General features: G+C 48.2%; 1 protein-coding gene and 1 non-coding gene across 2 annotated transcripts; one reads left to right on the forward strand and one right to left on the reverse strand.

The window, feature by feature from the left end:
• Nucleotides 1–443: 443 nt before the first annotated feature.
• Nucleotides 444–550, reverse strand: LOC129331532 (U6 spliceosomal RNA). The gene has a single exon (XR_008597185.1). It is a non-coding gene; the product is annotated as a U6 spliceosomal RNA (small nuclear RNA).
• A 444-nt stretch (nt 551–994) lies between these two features.
• Nucleotides 995–19,953, forward strand: MED16 (mediator complex subunit 16). The gene is made up of 15 exons (XM_054979246.1): nt 995–1,073; nt 2,917–3,067; nt 4,334–4,441; nt 5,657–5,826; nt 6,876–7,307; nt 8,193–8,298; nt 11,066–11,221; nt 12,626–12,831; nt 14,306–14,512; nt 15,199–15,409; nt 16,251–16,384; nt 17,133–17,328; nt 17,940–18,156; nt 18,769–18,852; nt 18,946–19,953. Exons 2-15 carry the CDS (start codon nt 2,932–2,934, stop codon nt 19,070–19,072), a joined length of 2,490 nt encoding a protein of 829 aa, XP_054835221.1. The 5' UTR covers nt 995–1,073; nt 2,917–2,931; the 3' UTR covers nt 19,073–19,953.
• Nucleotides 19,954–20,393: the final 440 nt, after the last annotated feature.

Consider the following 20,393-nt stretch of genomic DNA (forward strand, 5'->3'; position numbering starts at 1 on the left):
TAGGCATGTATAGTAAAACCAAGCATATTTTGCATGGGCAAGAAGCTTTTCAAAAGTTGTTGAGGTCTCGCCCTCCACCCCTGCTTTCTCAATTCCTTCTTAATATGAGCATTTTGACAGAGGCAATAGTAGTAGCAAGTAAGAATCACGGTTCTTATATGGTGAGAGTTAAAGGATCAAGGAAGATACCTGGCCTGTAAAATAGTATAAGTTGTGAATATGGGTGGAAAATAGAATCGCTGATTGCATGAGAAATTGGCTTTATACAGAACGCAGCAGGCTGTGATCTGCATTTCCGTGCATGTAAGCAAAATGATGGCGTAGGGTGTCCTCCATCTCCTTCTTTGGATCCTTCAGGGTTTTCAAAATATGGAACACCTCTCAAGTTTGCAAAACAGAATAGCATACAGAGAACACTGGAAAATATTTGGTTGGCAGGGAGGCAAAATATGGAACGCTTCACGAATTTGCGTGTCATCCTTGCGCAGGGGCCATGCTAATCTTCTCTGTATCGTTCCAATTTTAGTATATGTGCTGCCGAAGCGAGCACAAGCTTTAGTGTTGCAGCTTTAGTATTTAAACCCTCATTCTTCTATATTTTGAAGTCATAGTGATTTTTTAAAAATCTTATATTCATCCTTTTCTCTTCAGTTTATTCTATTTCTATCAATACATCTCTCTAATTTTAATAAAACTTTCCAAGTTTATATTTTAATAGGAATTTTCCCCTCTTGTGTCTTCCGATGCATGATGGGAGGCGACGTATGCAAACGAACCGCTCCCAAGGCCTTCCCCGAGGAAGCGATCTCTGATAAGCGGGTCGGTGAGGCCCTCTATTCCACTGAGGTCAGCCTATTAAACTGCCTGAATAAAAAGTTTCTAGGAACAGCACTTAGGGATCTCACAACGAAAGAGATAATTTGTCAAAGATGCAAAGGACTGCGGCGGCATTTTAAAAATATAGTGAAGGTGGCTCGAACGCTCAACTAGACAATACACAAAAAAGACCTCTCAACAGGCCGGCAAGAATTGGCGCAGGCGCAGAACAGCAGGATAGCTTGGATGGGCGCTGCGTAAGTAGCGGGAGGAATGGAAGAGTCCATTTGATACGGAGAGGGGCGCAAACAAGCAAGCGTGGCGCTTTTATGAATGGGGAGGGAGGGAATCATTCTTAATAGGCATTTTGCTAAGCAGCCGCCACTTCCAGGAGCTCGGGAGGGGGGTTATATTTGCAAAATGATCGCAATTCAAATCTTGGTACAAATATGGCGGAGAACCTGAGCGAACATACATTCATTTTATTTGTTGCACCTTGGAAATATAATTTAATTGTTTTCTTAAAAAAATAAAACGTTTATGATCTGGAAGCCATACAGAGGAAGTGTACAATCTGGTTAGGCTGCATGTTTGTTTGGTTTTTTACATCTGCAGAAATGCTACAGGTTTGCAGTTAGTTCTCTACACGCCCATCATCTTAAAATGGAAGATGAGAAAGCTGGTGTAGGTTTTTCCAACTCCTGCCTGGGAATTTCCTGGAGATTTGGGGCGGTGCCTATGGAGGGGTAGGGTTGCCAGTTTCCAAGTGGTACCTAAAGATCTCCTGCTGTTACAGCTTACATCCAGAAAAATGGCTGCTTCGAGGGTGTACTCTAAGACATCATACTCTACTGAGGTCCCTCTGCCCCCCCCCCGACCCCTCCCTCCTCACAGGCTCCACACCCAAATCTCCAGAAATTTCCCAACCTGGAGTTGGCAAGCCTAGAGGGGGAATTTGGGGGAGGGTTATATCAAGAATCTATGGTGTACCATAGAGCTTGTCCTCTGAAGCTATCGTTTTCTTCAGATGTAGTGATCTCTATAGCCTGAAGATCAGTTGTAATTCTGAGAGATCTCCAGGCTCCACCTGGAGATTGTCAACCCTAAGGTGCTGCGTGGGCAGAGCATCCAAGACTGCCTTGAGAGGGATGAGGGGATGCGTCCTCTGGGGTGAGAAAGGTGTGAGTTCAGTAGCACTTTAAAGACTAACAAGATTTTCCGGAGTAGGAATGGAAATCTGAGTCTTTTTATCCCAGTAAGAAGGTGGGAAGGGTGTTGCAAAGAAGTAAGATAGGATGTGGAGGTACAATGTGACATGAAGTTAGCTTGATTAGAGCAGGGGAGGGAATGCAGAAAATAAGCATCTGCAGTGAGAGAAGGGTCCCGTGCCCCCATTTCAGCCCTGGGGAGTCCACTGTTCTGAATTTGTGAAGAAACTCAATGTCAGCAAGCTCTCGTTGTAATCATCCAAGGCGGTGCTTGATGTCTCCCAGGCCCAAGAGCAGGTAGTACAGCTTTCCCCACCTATTCACTAGTCAACCTTAGTTGCAAACTGATGCACGCTTTACTCAGAAACAAGTTCTATGGAAAACAATGGGACTTATTCCAAGTAATAACAGCTGGGGCCGTGTGAGGGCAGAGATAATAAGCAACAACAACAACATTGTGCTTATTTACTGCCCTTCTGGACAGATTAGTGCCACACTCAGAGTGGCAAACAAAGGTAGTGTTATTATTATTCCCCACAATACACATTGAGAAGTCCTCAGTTTGACTCTCACCTCTGCTACTAGCCCATTCTTGGTGTTCCTTGGGCATGCTTCTTTCTCTGAGTTTCGGCTCTCATGGCTGGACTTCTCTTTCATGAATCTGTCTATGCTCTTAACTTGGGGTTATCACTATGTCCACTGTCAGAAAACTCCACAATTTAATTACTCTTTGAGTAGAGAAGCACTTCTTTTTGTCCATCCTGAATCTATTGCCTGTCACCTTTATTGGGTGCCCCAAAGTTCTGGTATTAGGGGAGAAGGTTGAAAAGCTTTGTTTAAATTTAACAGACACGAAAGTCTCCAAATAAGTTTTTTTTCCCCCTCTGCAAAGCCTCAGGACGCTACAATGGATTTGGCGTACATCTGTGAGTGGGAGAAACGGCCGAAGAGCAACCACTGCCCCTCCATCCCGCTGGTCTGTGCCTGGTCTTGCCGCAACCTGATTGCTTTTACCACAGACCTCAAGAACGAGGAGGAAAAAGGTCAAACCGGCCCCACATCCCTTTCCCGGGTGACTTTGCAGGTTCCAAAGTTTAGAGTAAAGAGACCGACCCCACTTCATTTTCTTAAAATGTATTTGTAATGTTTCGGTATTGCACAAAGGTTCAAAGTACACCAAAGGGGAGTGGTCTTCCCAAACTGCAGCGCTTAGGCATGATGGAGGGGTTGGCTGACTGCTGCCTCTGTTTCCAAGAGTAATCTCAGAGATAATAACCAAAAAGAGAACCCACCGTAGCTACTCCAGTCTATTGACACAAGATTATACTAGATATAATGAATCAAAATTTCAATGTACAACCAAAGAATCTGGAGCAAGCCCCATCGTCATATATAGTCACATATCTAGCCGGCTTCTCATTGGGTGAGGCTGTGAGGGTGTCTTTTCCCCTACAAGAAAAAAGAAACCAGAAAAAAGAGTACAAGAATCAACAGCACTGAAGACATTGATGACACGAGACACTTTACTGGACTTATCTGAGATCTTTTTATATTCTAGTAATAATGTGAATTTTAACATGTATGGAATTGATTCTTAATCCAGTGATTCTTTATTTGACTTTTTATATTCTAGTAATAATGTGAATTTTGTTTGTACAATAGTACAAATAATGTGACTTTTGTTTGTACAATAGTAAAAAAATGTGTGGTTCATACAATTATTCTGTAGATGATGTGACTATATATGATGGTGATGCTTGCTCCAAATTCTTTGGTTGTACTTTGAAATTTTGATTCGTTATATCTTGTATAAATCTTGTGTCTTAGACTGGAGTAGTTACAGTGGGTTCTCTTTTTGGTTATTGGCTTTTTACCGTAACTCTCCTTTGTGGTGTAATCTCAGAGATGGCAAAACTCATAATTGTCGAGTCTGGGGGTGTCACCCAATACAATTGGCGGGTGGGTGATTTAGGGCAGATAAAAGACATTCTTTGTGCAACGTATAGTTAACTTGTGGAACTCTTTTCTGCAAGCTTGTGGGGGCAGCTATCACTTTTAAAGGTGAAACAGAGAAATAGGTTGAGTGTGTCTATAACAGGTGATTGAATTTGTGGCCTTGGAGTGCCATATGCTGGAGAAGCCGGCTTGGGGCTTCCTAGGTGCAGCTGGCTGCCCGCTGTTGGAAACGGGATGGGATAGAAGGACCTGATCCAGCAAGGTCCTTTCTTATGGAGCTGGGCTCTAGCAGCCTGCAGAAACGAGAACTGTAACGTCCTCTCTGAGGACTCCCCTTCCTCTCTCCTCCACAGACCTCACCCACATGATCCACATGCTTGACACGGAGCATCCATGGGACGTCTATTCCATTAATTCTGGACACGTGGAGATGATCACCTGCTTGGAGTGGGACCAGTCTGGTGAGAGACAGACCTGTCGTTTGGGGGAAGGGGCGACTGCTTGGCATGCAGGAGGGCTCAGGTTCAGTCTTGAGTTCAGGGGCCTCTGGTCCTAGGAAAGGTCCCTCTTTGCTTGAGACCCTGGAGAGCTCCTGCCAATCAGAGGAGACAAGTCTGTGTTGGCAGTGGACAGAGTAAATAAGTAATATTCACTTATTTATTTTATTGGTATATATTGTTTCAGCGGCACCATAGACTTCACCACTATGTTGCTTTACGTACTACCTGTGGTCTTAAATATGTGCTCCGATGAGCTACTTGTGCTTCATGTGGTCTAATGTCAGCCCTAGAATTACTTATGTTCTGTTTCAGCTTTTCTTCTATTGGATTGCTACGTCTTTGTAAAATTGTGTTTATTTGCCCTATGGCATTGTTTAGGGAAATGTCCTTCAAATTGACTGTACCAGTCTCACACTGTATAATCCACCTTGAATCTCAGTGAGAAAGGCAGACTATAAGTGGCATGCATAAATAAAATAAAAATAAATAAATAAATAAATAAACTCATGCTTTGCATGCAAAGTTGTCCTCCAGGTTTTTGTTGCAAAAGTGCAAGTGCCCCACATGCACCCTGGGGAAGAATTTTTGTCTGGCAAGAGTCCTGATTCTCCCCCTTCAGTCATAGATGCAGAGGAGTTAGCCGTGTTAGTCTGCAGTAGCAAAATAGAAAAGAGTCCAGTAGCACCTTTAAGGCTAACCCACTTTACTGTAGCATAAGCTTTCAAGAACCACGGCTCTCTTCATCAGATGCAATTTTATTGTAGCATAAACTTTCGAGAACCACAAGTCTCTTCGTCGTGCATCTGACGAAGAGAGCTGTGGTTCTCGAAAGCTTATGCTACGGTAAAGTGGGTTAGTCTTAAAGGTGCTACTGGACTCTTTACTATTTCCCCCCTGCAGTGCTTTCCTGGTTGTTCTAAGATGGGGAGAAATGGGTGTAGATGCCAGGTTCTTGCTAGTTCTGAGTGAATCCTCCAGGCATCCCAAGCTCTTGTCCGCTGCCCAGCCTTGCAGGGAAAATTCACACACCACAAGGGTAGAAACGTGTTTATCTTTTTAAAAGACAATACAACACAGCACTATTTTCACAGAACTGATTGCTGGCCACGTGTCACATCAGTTCAATCCCCCATCGAATGGAGGCAGTTCTAACATTTTTGTATTTTTGTGCTCCAGGGTCCAGGCTTCTCTCTGCAGATGCGGACGGCCACATCAAATGTTGGAGCATGACAGACCACTTGGCCAACAGCTGGGAGAGCACCGTGGGCTGCAGTGTAGAGGGGGACCCTATTGTGGCACTCTCCTGGCTGCACAATGGCGTGAAATTGGCTTTGCACGTGGAGAAGGTTAGTTTTTGGCACTGAGCAGGAGGGAGGGAATTGCAGAGCAGCAGTGGGACACCGAAGGGTCATTCAGCCTGACCCCGCATACCTCAAGACAAATTCTCTTAGGATCCTTATAATCTAAGGTCAACAGTTCCTTTGGAATTCAGGCACAAGTTCCCTCTATCCGTGTCCCCACCCCAGATGGAAGTTATCAGCTGGATAAAATTAATGGGGCCAGTATCAAGCAGCTCAAGTGAGCGAGCCAAGTCGCTTTGCTGCAAATGGCAAACACAGACCATTTCTGGCTAGCCTGACAAGTGAAGGGGTGGGAGAAATTCCTGTATTTTTAAACGGAGTGGTCAGTTCAGATCCAGGACATAAGGGGAATCCATCCAAGTCTTCCCTAACAAAGGACTGGTTTTCCCCGTGGGAGGAGAGAGGACAGTTCGTACAAACATGCAGAACCACACGGTAAAGTCTCCCCTTCCCGAGATGGTTCCCTGTTGCAAGCATTCCAGGCCAAAAAAGAAAGAAAGTCAAAATTTCATTTCATGCAGAAAACTAGCGTTTCAGGGATAAGATTCAGACTAACTTGTTTTCAGTGCATGCATGGATTGTTTGTGTGTGTGTGTGTGTGTGTGAGAGAGAGAGAGAGAGAGAGAGATTGGGAGAATTCAAATACACAGACCCATCCAGAAGACATATGCGGCACAGGACGAAAAAAACCTTTGTAATCTGACTCTGTAGATTGTACAGACTGGCTCTTACATGCCTTAGTTGCAATTGGGGAAGTTTAGGCATGGGGGAGCACTGGAGGGGTGATACAGGAATGTCGTCGTAAGCCATTTAAGTTTAAAATAGGAGACAGTTTTAAGGGGGAAATTGACTCATCTATACCTAGTGGGCTTAAGTAACTAGCGCTGTTATACTAAGCAGGTCTCCTCAGAATCCTGTTCAGTGGAGCTTACTCTCAGGAAAGTGTTTAAGTAATACTAGTGCCAAGGGGAACTCCACACCCTTTGCAATGTCGACAACTCCTCCCGTTTTTAAAAATTGTCTTCCATTTTCAGTCTGGAGCGTCGAATTTTGGGGAGAAGTTTTCCCGGGTCAAGTTCTCCCCGTCACTGACCTTGTTCGGTGGGAAGCCCATGGAGGGCTGGATTGCAGTCACCATAAGCGGCTTGGTCACCGTCTCGCTCCTCAAGCCGAACGGGCAGGTCCTGACCTCCACAGAGAGCCTTTGCCGCCTGCGCTGCCGGGTGGCCTTGGCGGACATTGCCTTCACGGGCGGGGGCAACATTGTGGTAGCCACCTCGGATGGCAGCAATGCCTCTCCGGTCCAGTTCTACAAAGTCTGTGTCAGCGTGGTCAACGAAAAGTGCAAGATCGACACGGAGATCCTTCCCTCCCTCTTCATGCGCTGCACCACGGATCCAGCTCGGAAGGACAAGTACCCAGCCATCACCCACTTGAAATTCTTTGCTCGGGATATGTCAGAGCAGGTGGGCCCCCAATCTCGTTCTTGCGCTCTCTCTCTCTCTCTCTCTCTCTCTCTCTCAGATTTTAACTCCCACGCTTGCTCTATAAAGAGGGCATCTGGGGGCTGTCTCCAACATTTATTAAGTGTAATGGTGCTGAGAAATGCAAATTTGATCCCAGGAACGGTTAGGAAAGGGAGTGAAAATAAAACAGCCAGTATTGTGATGCCCTTGCATTGATCGGATGTGCAGCTGGCGTTTGGAGTTTGGAGTGTGGCATCTTTAAAAAGACATTGCTGAGGTGGGAAAAAATGCCCTAGCGGGCAAACAGGGCAGAGTGGCTGGAACACCTTCCCTGTGAGGAAATAATAATAACATCATAACATTTGATTTATATACAATACTGCCCTTCAGGACAACTTAACGCCCACTCAGAGCGGTTTACAAAGTATGTTATGATTATCCCCACAACAATCACCCTGTGAGGTGGGTGGAGCTGAGAGAGCTCTGAGAGAGCTGTGACTGACCCAAAGTCACCCAGCTGGCTTCAAGCGGAGGAGTGGGGAATCAAACCCAGCTCTCCAGATTAGAGTCCCACTGCTCTTAACCACTACACCAAGCAAAGGTGGAAAGAGTTTGGGGTTTTTTCATTCAGAGAAATGTTGGCTGGGGGGCATGATAGAGGTTTTTAAAATTATGTTTGGGACAGAGAGAGCAGAAAGAAGTTTTTCTAGTGCCAGAAAGGAGGTCCTCGATAGATTCAGATGGCCTGTATAAAACACAAGGCGAAGCCCCAGTTCATGCTGAACGAGTAAGCCCTGTTGGGGGCTCTTGGGCCTCCTTGGTACCATCCCAAGAAATACATGCAGTGTTACCTTATCCATTTCTCTGCCCCCCCTCCTTCCCCAGATGCTGCTGTGTGCCTCCAATCAAAACAACAGCATTGTAGAGTACTGGTCTCTGCGCAAAGAGGGTCTGCCAGTTAACAACATCTTCCAAAAGCTGTCGCCCACAGGTAAGTCTCTTACCTGGCCTCTGACCCAGTTCATAGAATCACAGAGTTGGAAGGGGCCATACATACCTTCTAATCCAACCCCCTGCCCAGTGCAGGATCAGCCTAAAGCATCTCTGACAAATATTCATCCAGCCTCTTCTTGAAAACTGCCAGTGAAGGGGAGCTCACCACCTCCCTAGGCAGCTGAGTCCACTTTTGAACTACTCTGACCGTGAAGAAGTTCTTCTTAATAGCCAGCCAGTACCTTTGTGCATGTAATTTAAGCCCATTGCTTCGGGTCCTACAACAGGAACAACTCCCTCCCCTCCTCCAAATGACTTAAAGAGAGCAATCATGTCCCCCCTCAACCTCCTCTTCTCCAAACTAAACATTCTCAAGGCCCTCAGCCTTTCCTCGTAGGGCTCAGTCTCCAGACCCCTGATCATCCTCATCGCTCTCCTCTGCACCCTCTCGATTTTGTTCACATCCTTTTTGAAGTGAGGCCTCCAGAACTGCACACAGTACTACAGGTGTGGCCTGACCAAGGCAGCATAGAGGGGGGCTATGACCTCGTGCGATTTCGATGCTATGGCCCCTTTGATACAACCCAGGATTGAATTGGCCTTTTTTGCCACCGCATCACACTGACTGCTCATATTGTCCACGGGGAGGCCACAGCTAAGAGTTGCCAAAGCCTAAAGCCAGTTCTACAACTTCCAGCTTCGCTTTCCTTTGTGGCTACAGGGTAGATGGTCTTGCTGTGATGCGAAGGCTCCTGATGCTTCTAATTGGCCCAGCTAATCCCAAAGTTTGGTGTTGGGGACTAGTGGTAACAACTGAATGCCAGTTGCTTTCTGCACTTGACGGAGGCACTGAGGGCTAAGCACAGAAGGCTGGTGTCAGAATGGGACCCCAAGGAGTTTGATGCAGAGGGAGGACTGAGTAGCCTCGATGCAAAGTGAGGGGGTGAGGGGCAGTGGAAGAACTGGGCATTGAAACGGTTGAGGGCAGCCCTGTGTGCAAAGTATTCATCTATTTGGTGTAGTGGTTAAAAGCGGCAGGACTCTAATCTGGAGAACCGGGTTTGATTCCCCAGTCCTCCGCTTGAAGCCCTCTGGGTGACCTTGGGACAGTCACAGCTCTCTTAGAGCTCTTTCAGCCCCACCCACCTCACAGGGGGATTGTCGTGAGGATAATAATAACACATTTTGTAAATCACTCTGAGGGGATCCCAAAGGGCAGTATATAAATCAAATGTTGTTGTTGATATTTTCATGTGTACGTCATATGAACTTTAATTTCATTCCCCCCTCCGATTTGGTTGTTCCAAATTACCGTTTTCTTGCCTGCCTCCTTCTCCCTGTGAAGAAGCAGGCAGCCATTTTCTCAAGATGGGAAAAAGATAGGATGATTTTAATGGATGCTTCTGCCCAGCAAACAAGACCACCCGCTCCCCCTCCTTTGAGGATGGCACAGAACCAGTCTGAGCCTTGGAGAGCCCCAATTCATGCCCTGCATAATCGTGTCTCTGATGAGGGGTTTTGAAATGTTTTTCCACCTAGGTGGCTTTTAAGCAGAAGTCATCTCCAAAACCACAGCAGGCTCTTCTCGTAAGAGGGTGGAAAGAGAAATCGGGGTGGGGGAGAACCATTCAGGCTTTCAGACCACACGGCATTCTTGGTCAAGCAAGGTCTCAGGAAAAAGCAGCAGAGCAAGTTCAGTTGAAAACAGAAATCTAAATTCTTCTAGTTCGGAAGAGGCTGTGTGACTGACAGGGGGCCTGCTAGGCTAACAGTGAAATCCTAAACAGGGTTACGTCAGTCTAAGCCCAATTGGAGTAACTCTGCTTAGGATTTCACGACAAATGTGTTTTGTTGGTCTTTAAAAGATCTTTCCTGATTTCAGGTTGGATTCCAGGTGTGATTCCCAGGGCCGATGCATAAATTGAGGCGATGGGGGCAATTGCCTCGAGCGCTGAACGTAGAAGGAGGCGCTGTCCCCGCTCGCCTCTCCGCCCCTTTGCCGCTGCCGTCCACCGCAGGTGAAGGGGTGCTCCTGCATGATGACGCCACAAGTGATGTCATTGTGCAGGGCTGGAGCTTGCGTGCGCAGAGTGCGCACATGTGCAGAACAGGTTTCTCACCTCAGGCGCCAGAAACGCTGGCGCTGGCCCTGGTGAGTCCGTGTGCCGTTTTTGATTGATAACCAGGTCTGGGATGGACGTTTCTGAAGGGCAGCCTGACTTGATCGTTTGGTGAAATGGGTGGCAGGTCTGCACCCATGGGCAGGGGGTGTCCGTGGGCCTTTCTTTTGTGGCCCCTCACAAGCAGCTTTGAAAGCAGAGTAATGGAAGAAGAGGCTGGAGAGGGTTGTGTGGGGTTTTTGTAAAATAATCGCTTTCTGTATCTATTTGAACTGCACTGCGTTGTGAAGAAGTGGGTTAAAAATCCATCGCTCAGTCCCTTTTGGCTTCTCTGAATAAATCGCGTTTGGAGGAATTGTGTGTATGCGGGGGGAGACGAGTTCTCTTGAGAAATCATCCCCATGTTTTCTGGGATCTGTTTTTTGCAAAGCAAGAGCGGATTCGACCCAGTGTTGCATGTATTTTTAAATTTTTATTTTATTCAATTTATATTCCACTCTCTCCGCAAGTATAGAAGTTTACAGGTTGCAGAACATGCCTTTAGAAATGCCTTTAGTGCCCAGTCTTTGCGGCCCGCCTGTGCCAAATGGGGAAGGAGGGGGAAGGATGCTTCTCTGTCCACCCCTTGCTGTCTTTTCTTTGAAGTGGGGGACAAGCCGCCGATGATTCTGAAGTGGCGGATCCTCTCGGCTACCAACGACCTGGATCGGGTATCAGCCGTGGCATTGCCCAAGCTGCCCATCTCCTTGACCAACACAGACCTGAAAGTGGCAAGCGACACCAAATTCTTCCCTGGGTTGGGTGAGCAAGTTTTTTGTTTGTAATATGTATATACTTGAAACAATACCTGTTGTGTGAAAAAATACAATGGGCTCTAGAAAACTGATTCAGCAGAAGGAGTACTTAGGCCATTGAATCGGCGGGCCTCCTCCTGGCAGCAAGCAGGTCTTTCGCAGCAGCCTCGAGGCCAGAGTCATTGGCAGTGCGCCTGCGCGAAGATAAAAAGTGGGTCGTCGCCAATACGGCTTGCCTTTTATATAGTCGGATTTGAACGCAGAATTTGGGATGGGGTTGAAAAATACTTCCATCCCAGCTGCTCCGTGGTTGAACATTTGTGTTCCATGCAAAAGATCCTAGGACTCCGGCATCTCCGATTTCCGAGGATCTCAGGTGGGTGCTGGGAAGGACCTTTCTCTGTAAGAGACCCTGCAGAACTGCTGCCTGTCAGAGTAGACACTCATAAGGTCTGCTCAGTCCAGGACAGCATGGAAAGAGGGACAGAACTGGTGTAGCTGTATAGGATCGGGTGGAACCTGATTGTCTCCACATGATACCTGATTCATCCTGAACTGGTAGCTGCAATACCTCTCTCTGACCGTCTACGATGTGGCTCTACAGGACCACAGATCACAAATGCTACCACCATCATGCTGCGAGTAGGAGACCCACCACAAGACCCCCTGGTTTAAGACCCTCACTGTCTTAATAAGCAGCCGCTATTCATTTTCCTTTTGTATACTTAGGTGACCCACGATGACTCGTGGCGGGAGGGAAGCTCTTTATGTTGCAATTTTCTCTTCCCCTCTTGCTTTTCTGCTTTTTCTCCCCTCTGCAGCCTCTCCTCTTTCCTCCTCTCTCACCCACTCTTTCTATCTCCCCCTCCGTCTTCAGCCTCTAGCCTCCCCACTGACTTGCTCGCTCATCTTTGTGTTCCCCTCCTCCATCTCCAGCTCTCCCTTTCGACCTTTTTTGCTCTCCCTCCATCCAGACTGACTTCTCTTCCCTGCTATCTTTAACCTTTTTAAAGTCTGTCTCTCCGTCCTCCTCTGTGCTGACCCTGACCAAGGCTTGAAGACCTCAGCACTGTTTGGTGGGGGTTCCCTAGCCACCCGCAAAATGGCCACCAACATCTTGCGAGATCTCGGTGGCATCGTTTTCTGAAAGAAGCAGACGTCGCCTCTATAATTGTAGGAGTTTTTAGCCTTCCAGTGTTCGTTGGGGGTTGTGTTCTCTTTGGTTTTGCATTTCATATTTCCCTTCAAGCTGTAAAAAAAAAAAAGCTCCCTATCTTTATATGGCCCCATTGTGCGCATTCTCTGGTCTGCACTCGGAGGCTATTGTTCAGAATCAGTTACAACAAGGACACTTTTTCCCAAAACGACCCGTTGCCACCGAGTCCATCCTTCCGTGCTCCCTCCTCGGCAGGCCTCGCTCTCGCCTTCCACGATGGCAGCGTTCACATCATCCACCGCCTCACGCTGCAGACGATGGCGGTCTCCTACGGCTCCCAGCGCCCGGTTGATGAACCGGCCATCAAGAGGCAGCGGGCGGCCGGTCCCTCGGTCCACTTCAAAGCTGTGCAGATGTCGTGGACATCGCTGGCGCTGGTTGGGATCGACAGTCACGGCAAGGTAGGTGTCATAGATGCCTGTCTGCATATCTGCCATGAGTGTGTTCTGTGTCATGTGCTGGTCCCCTGAGGGCATGAGAAGTTTCTTATTGGTGTTAAGGCAGTGGGTTATCTCACAAGTATTTACTTGCGCTTTCCCCGCTGCCTCCAGCACGTGTCCTTGAAGGCTTGCTGCGGCCAGCTCGAAATGTATCCTTCTTGGGAACTGAGACGATTTCATTCTTTGTTCTGCCTAGCCTAAACCTAGCTTCTCCCTTTCACCCCACCTCGCTCCTTCGCACCCAAAAGGCTCAGCTGGCCTCTACCAGGGCCTTTTCGGTCCTGGCCCCAACCTGGTGGAACTCTCTGTCTGAGGACATTCAGGCCCGCCCGGATCTTGTATCATTTAGGTGGGCCTGTAAGACAGAGATGTTCCGCCAGGCATATGGTGGAGGCTAATTTTAGCCAAGCCTTCCACCAGTCTCCCTCTACAAGGGGTATGGAGAGTCCACTCCTGCTGGTTGCTCCAAAAGGGGCACAGTATTTTATCTGTTTTTATAACTGATCTTAATTTGTATTTTACTCCATGTTGTACCTCACCCTGAGCCTGCTTGCGGGGTGGGCGGGTTAAAAATGAATGAATGAATGAATGAATGAATGAATCTTTAACAGCCCTTATCCTGATGGCGGGAACGTTCCCTATAACTAATATCATCAAACCCAGTTACCTCACTTCTGCCAATTTCACTTTTCTGAACACCTTGAACTGATGGATCTCTAATAAAGTCTCTCTAATAATACACCTGCGTGTTTGCTGTGGAGAACTTGGGGATTCTACCTGCCAAGGACTGACAGTAGGTTGCATAGGGAGCCAGAAAAGATGCCAGGAAGTGGAGAGCGAGCAAGAGAGAGAACCTAATAACAACAACAACAACAACAACACTTAAAGACTGCCCTTCTAGAAAGATTAGTGCCCACTGAGAGTGGTGAACAAAGTCAGTGTATTATTAGCAACGCAGGACTGCTAGGACTGAGAGGAGTGGCGGACCCAAGGCCACCTGCAGGGCTCACGGCAATAGTGGGAGTCGAACCAGCAGAGTGCTTAGCCGCTATGCCACAGCCGCTCTCTCGTGGTCTCCCTTGGGCAGTGAGTCACCAGCAACCTTTGCAGGTATTCAGTAACCTGTGGCTTGGGGTCCACTCTCTGGAGTTGCCACATTCCATGGGCAGTTACGGCAGAAACTGTTTGCAACTGCAAACAGTGGTCCTAGTGGCGTATTCAGCAAGGGACCTCTGCTTGACTCCCTGTGCCGCATGGGTTTAGCAGGGAAGCCAAGCCATTCGAGGATTGTCAAAGTGCTCTGGCCTTGCTTCTAAGCAGGAGGAATCAAACCCAAGTTAGAGCAAGAGTGCAAGTCTAACCATTATTTATTTATTTTAAGTGCACATGATCCAGTAGTTCTCGGGATGCTTCTAACAATCCTTTTCTTCCCCAGCTGAGCATGCTCCGCATCTCCCCCTCCATGGGCCACGTCCTGGATATGAACATGTCTCTCCGCCACTTGCTCTTCCTGCTAGAGTATTGCATGGTCACCGGCTATGACTGGTGGGACATCTTGCTTCACGTCCAGCCCGGTATGGTGCAGAACCTGGTGGAAAAGCTGCATGAAGAATACATGCGCCAGAATGCAGCCTTGCAGCAGGTGAAGTTGAGAGTTCAAATCGTACCCTCCCAGGCATCAAGGTCAATTCTGTTGTTATATTGTCGAAGGCTTTCATGGCCGGAGAACGTTAGTTGTTGTAGATTTTCCAGGCTGTATGGCTGTGGTCTTGCCAAGACCACGGCGGCCGTACAGCCAGAAAATCTACAACTAAAATTCTATTGTTGCCAGTCTGTTAACCATCCTGGACATCAATTTAGTAAGCAGAATATTTTTTTTGTTTAAAAAATGTTCCATTTCCTGCCCCTTGCAGTTTTCCATCAGAGTTCTTTAGGGTTAACCCAAAAGCTCAGACTTTCATGGAATGATTATCTCTTTAGCTGTCAGCAGGTGGCGCTGTTGCTTCACTTATCAAACAGTTTCTTTAACCTGCACCTCTAACCTGGTGTGAAATTGCTTGAAACTGGTTTAGCACTGATCTTCCAAAAAAAAAAAAGTGGCGTGGCTGGGAATGGTAGTACTGATAACACTCAGACTGTTTTCTTTTGCCAGAAAGTGTGTTTGCAAAGCTGCACTTTTATTGTTAGGAGCTCTGCCGTTCAAAGAGTAGCCACCCTGGTTTTTCAGTGTGTACGGCAGATGTATCCGTAGGAAGGGACGTTGTGATGTTTTGATACATGCACTGCATGGAAAGAGTCTTGTGTGCGACACTGGTCCTTGCTTGGCAGGTTCTCTCCACGCGCATCATCGCCATGAAGGCTTCCCTGTGCAAGCTCTCCTCTGCCACGGTGGCCCGGGTGTGCGATTACCATGCTAAACTCTTCCTGATTGCCATCAGCTGCACCTTGAAGTCACTCCTCCGCCCCCCTCTCCTGAACACCCCGGACAAGAGCCCCGGGGACCGACTCACTGAGATCTGTTCCAAAATCACTGACGTCGGTGCGTTCATGATAATGGTGACTGGTTAGTGAGTAATGGTGGCTGGTTAGTGAGCCGGAGTGGGATTGCGGGACCTTGATTCAAACCCCTGCTTTTGGGGTGTTCTCAAGCCATCCCCAGACTCTGAATGTAGCTGACTTCCTTGTCTTCAGCCTTGTGTTCATCAGCATCACTGGCTGCCTCTCCCTCTTTTTAAAGCCCTCTGTCCAAGCAGCAGGGCTTTTTTTCAGCTGGAACGTGGTGGAACAGAGTTCCAGAACCTCTTGAAAATGGTCACATGGCTGGTGGCCCCGCCCCCTGATCTCCAGACAGAGGAGAGTTTAGATTGCCCTCCACGCCACAGCACAGAGGGCAATCTAAACTCCCCTCTGTCTGGAGATCAGGGGGCGGGGCCACCAGCTATGTGACCATTTTCTCCAAGGGCAACCCACTGAGTTCCACCACCTCTTTTCCCAGAAGAAAAGCCCTGCCAAGCAGTGATCGCTACATATTGTGGCAGTGAGTTGCACAAGTTCTTCCTTTTCCCTTTCTTATTTTCCCCAAGTTTTTAAAAAAACTTTATTTAAAAAGAAAGAAAGAAAAGACATTTGAAAGTGCATAAAGAACAGAACGCAGAACTTAAGCCGCCACAAAAATACAAGCAAGATATATAATGTCACCGCTCAGTTTCTTGAATCACCCACCAATCAACTTCACTGGGAGCTCCCAAGATCCCGTATGAAAAGAACAGGGGAAGGAGGTTCATGGATGGGGAGCAAAATGTTTTCTGGGGATTCACGCAGCTGCTTCCGGTCCCTGGCCTTGCTGCGTGGTGACTTGACTTTCTCCCTGCCCTTTCCAGATATTGACAAGGTGATGATAAACCTGAAGACGGAGGAGTTTGTCGTGGAAATGACCACGCTGCAGTCACTCCAACAGCTGATCCAGTGGGTGGGCGACTTTGTCCTCTACCTCCTCGCCAGCCTCCCAAATCAGGTGCCGTCCCTTCCCTGCCTTGCTTTGACGAGGGCGGTATCGTTGAGTTACCCTGAATCCGTCGGGTCGGTTTTCTTTTTGAAATAAAAGTGCCCCCAAATAACAGGCCGCCTATGAGTCTGAAAGTGCTAATTGTTTTTGAATATTTGCAACAAAAATCTGCACAAGGCAGGCACTGCTGTAGAAGAGGCATTCCCTCTTGTCTCAAATGTGGGGAATGCCTCGCTTCAAGAGAAGACGGCGAGTTACTGCAAGTGGGAGAAGAATCTCGTTGTTGGAAGATGCTGTCAGTGCAATCCTAAACAGAATTACCCCGTCTAAGCCCATTGGTTTCAGAGGGCGTAAACTAGAGTAACTCTGCTTAAGATTGCACTGTGTGCATGACAAAAGGGTTTATTGGTATCTTGTCTCATGTCTGTTCCAGAAGTTGACCTGACTGTGACCTGCTTTTCAGTAAATTGCTTTTCAGTTATTGCACCCCAGCCTTGACTAGCTAAGAGGCAGCCGAGTGTTCTGTGCTGCTGTTGTGTAAAGCCAGATGTATGCCTAGTGCGTGGTCAGCAAGTACTTTAAGGTGGTAACCAGTCAGAAGCAGTGTGAGCCGATGCTGTCAAAATGGTATCTGCAACCAGTTCGAACTTACCAGCTGTGCTTGCAAATTCTCCTCCAATTGTAGTTTAATAAACCAGTCGTTTCTGACGATGGTCAGAGATTTGATAGCCTTTTCCTCTTCCTTCCCTCTCCCCAGGGAACTGGCCCAGTCCGCCCAGGTCACAGCTTCTTGCGTGACGGTGCGTCGCTGAGCATGCTGCGCGAATTGATGGTCGTGATCCGGATCTGGGGGCTCCTGAAACCCAGCTGCCTCCCCATTTACACAGCCACTTCGGACACGCAGGATAGCATGTCCCTGCTCTTCCGCCTCTTGACCAAGCTCTGGCTTTGCTGTGAGTGGTTTGCATTCAGCTCTGCTGACTGCAGGGGTTTGGAGAGAGCTTGGAGTTTAGTAGGCGCAGCACAAGGAGGCCCGGGCAAAGCGGATGTCCACAAGGCCGGATTTGGTGAAGGCTTCCCCTCACCAGGCCTTCTCCTGTCTCTGTCCCCAGAGAAATCTCAGTCTTAGTGGCCCTCAGATAAAAGTTTGGAGTGTATAGCTGGGGAGAGTTGTCACTGAACCAGGACAGCAGCTGATTAATTAATTTAATCCCCCATGTCCCATGGCAGTCCACCTCTGATTATTATTTTCTAAGAAACAAAACAATTTGAGGAGACCGGAGATTGAAGTCCCTGCGCCTAGAAAGCCCAGCAGGTCAGAAATGAGCATATTGGAAAGAAAGATGGGGGGGGGAGGTTAGGCCCTTGATGATATGGCTTTCTGCATGCAAGGAGTTAGGCAGAAGTTTTGCAATTTTAACCTTCTCAGCCGGGACTCCCATTTTTCCGCACTGAAGAATTTCAGATTTGTAGGCCGCTCCAGGTGAAGTCTTGAGAAAAGGGCGGCAGAGAAATGGAAAAGTCTTAAGGTGAGATCTGAGAGAGGGCCTTTTCCTCTGGGCAGGTCGCGATGAGAACCACCCCAGTGAGCCGGACGACGCCTTGATTGACGAGTGCTGCCTCCTACCCAGCCAGCTGCTCATCCCCAACATTGCTTGGCTCCCAGCCAATGACGCCATCATCAGCAGGCTACAGAACAAACAGCCGGTCCGCCTGCAGTTCGGGAAGCCCCCGGGACTGGTGGGTCACGCCACCTCACTGCAGTTTGATGCCTTTGCCAGGTAGGTTGACAGGCTCAGCGGACCGTTGGCTTGCTCCTAGAACAGATCTGACAAATCCATGGAGGATAGCTCTGTCCATAGCGATGATGGCGGAACAGAGCCTCCAGTTGCAGTGGCAGTAAACCTTTGCTTTTGGGCTTCCTGGAAGCAACTAGCTGGGCTGCTGTTGGGATGATGGACTTTTGGTCTAACCCTGTGGTTGTTCTTATGAACGGTAAGTGGAGCTAAAGGTCGGGCACTGGGGACCAAAATGAGGTACGGACCATTCCTTTTTTTTTTTTTACTCTCTGGGCCTCTTGAAAGGAAGCTGGCTTCCGGTGAATTCAAGACCAACAGAACTGCTTCTTTCACTCAACAACTTGTGGAACTCACCGCCACAAGATAAAGTGATGGCTGCAGGCTTTGTATGCCTTTCGGATGGGAGGGAGAATAGGATTTTATGGACTGAAATCCAAGGAAGGGAAAGTGTTAGCCATGAGAGACAAAGTGGCACTGCCACTTCAGAGACAGTTCATCTCTTAGGACACCAACTGGATACTGGATCGGGCTGGGTTCTGACGGAGCCAGGCTCCTTTTATAGTGAGCAAAAGTGACATTTTTCTTCCATTTCAGGGCACCTGGGCAGCCCAAAATTGACCATTTGCGTCGGCTTCACCTTGGGGCGTACCCCACTGAGGAGTGCAAATCCTGTACCAGGTAAGCAGTGTGGAATGGGGTTGGGGGGGAGGGAGGGTCTCACGAGGGGGCTGTTTGGTCCTGACAGCATCGCCCTCCCTTTGCCACCTGCAGGTGCGGCTGCGTCACGATGCTCAAATCCCCTAACAAGGCAACGGCCGTGAAGCAGTGGGAACAGCGGTGGATCAAGAACTGCCTCTGTGGCGGCCTTTGGAGGAAGATGCCTCTTAACTACTCGTGACAGCACCCCCTGTGGGGAAGGAGGAAGGACTGCAGAGAGAGATGGCCGTGGGAGAGGAAGCCCCAAACCCACATCCTGGGGCACTGCAAGAGATTGGCCTGAGCCTGGGCTGGGGGATGAAAGGGAGAACTAGGAGGGCTGAACTCTTTTGTGGTTTACTTGGGAGGGGGGGATGGATTTAGATGAAAAACCACCAAAGAGGATTTATGGAGGCCTGTCTGCAGACATTTCTCACTACACAGAAGCGATGGCGAATAGAGCGGCTGAAGACTGCTCCCCACCTCTGTACCAGGATCTGTCCCCTCTGTCCAAAAATGGCTGCATCTGGTACTGGAACTCTGGGTTGGGTCAGCATCCCTTTTGTGAAGAAGGAGGTGGTTGAATTCAGGGACACAAGCTTGCACTGGGGTGTGGGGGGGAGGTGTCGTGTTTCTGCACTGTAAAAAAAACAAAACCAAACCTCCCTGCATGCGGTAAAGCAGCACACCAAGCAGGAGGTGGTGCTGAAAACCTTTCTTCCTGGTGCACTATCTTTCTACATGCAGGTGCGCTGCCTCAGTCTTTGCAAGAGTTCCTAGTTCTGTATGTGCTCGATGTGCCTCTATGGGGTTTCTTTTCTAGCCCCCGAAGTCAAAGAGATTTGCCCAGGGGAAGCGCACATCCCAAAGATCACCATGCCAATTCCACACATTCCTGGGGCATATCCCCTGAGTGTGATCTTGTTTCCCCTTCCAACCCCAACCTGTTTTTGGTGGCTTCACCGCTGCTGTTCTGCCATGCACAGAAAGAGGAAAACTTCCTTGTATGGAAGGAGGAGGATAGGGAAGGGGTATGGGGCAGTGTAAAATTACCAGTTGTTTGTTTTGTAAATCAAACTTTGAGTAAAATTATTTTTAACAAATTTCCCAAGAACGGCCCTTTTTTGACTGTTATTACAAGCAGGGGTCATTTCGTAGAAAAAGAGCTGGAAGAACTCATTAGCATAACTCATCAGCATATGCCATGCTCCTTGACATCACTGGAAGTGTGTCATTAGCATAACTGGTTTGCATATGCCACACCCCCTGACATCACCTATCCTGGCTGTTTTGGACCCAATCCTGGCCATTCAAGGCCGAAATTGGGACCAAAGTGGCAAAAGGGGGCTGAAAATGGCCAAAAAGGGGCCCAAAATGGTCAGGATTGGGCCGCTGCTGTGTAGGAGAGTGATCCACCACCCGTCAGAGGCCCGATCCTGGCTGTTGCAGGACTAAGCTTGGCTGTTTGGGGCCCAATCCTGGCCATTCTGTGCTCAAATTGGGCCCAAAATGGCTGAAAGGGG

This window comes from Eublepharis macularius, chromosome 5 (genome assembly GCF_028583425.1).
Source record: "Eublepharis macularius isolate TG4126 chromosome 5, MPM_Emac_v1.0, whole genome shotgun sequence".
Classification (NCBI taxonomy): Eukaryota; Metazoa; Chordata; class Lepidosauria; order Squamata; family Eublepharidae; genus Eublepharis; species Eublepharis macularius.

Bases quoted from the DNA above. Each gene is read 5' to 3' on its own strand.
- MED16 (XM_054979246.1), top strand. From the start codon at position 2,932: ATGGATTTGGCGTACATCTGTGAGTGGGAGAAACGGCCGAAGAGCAAC. The intron at 3,068-4,333 runs GTCAAACCGGCC...TCTCCTCCACAG, and splicing joins CAAGAACGAGGAGGAAAAAG to ACCTCACCCACATGATCCAC. The intron at 17,329-17,939 runs GTGAGTGGTTTG...TCCTCTGGGCAG, and splicing joins GACCAAGCTCTGGCTTTGCT to GTCGCGATGAGAACCACCCC.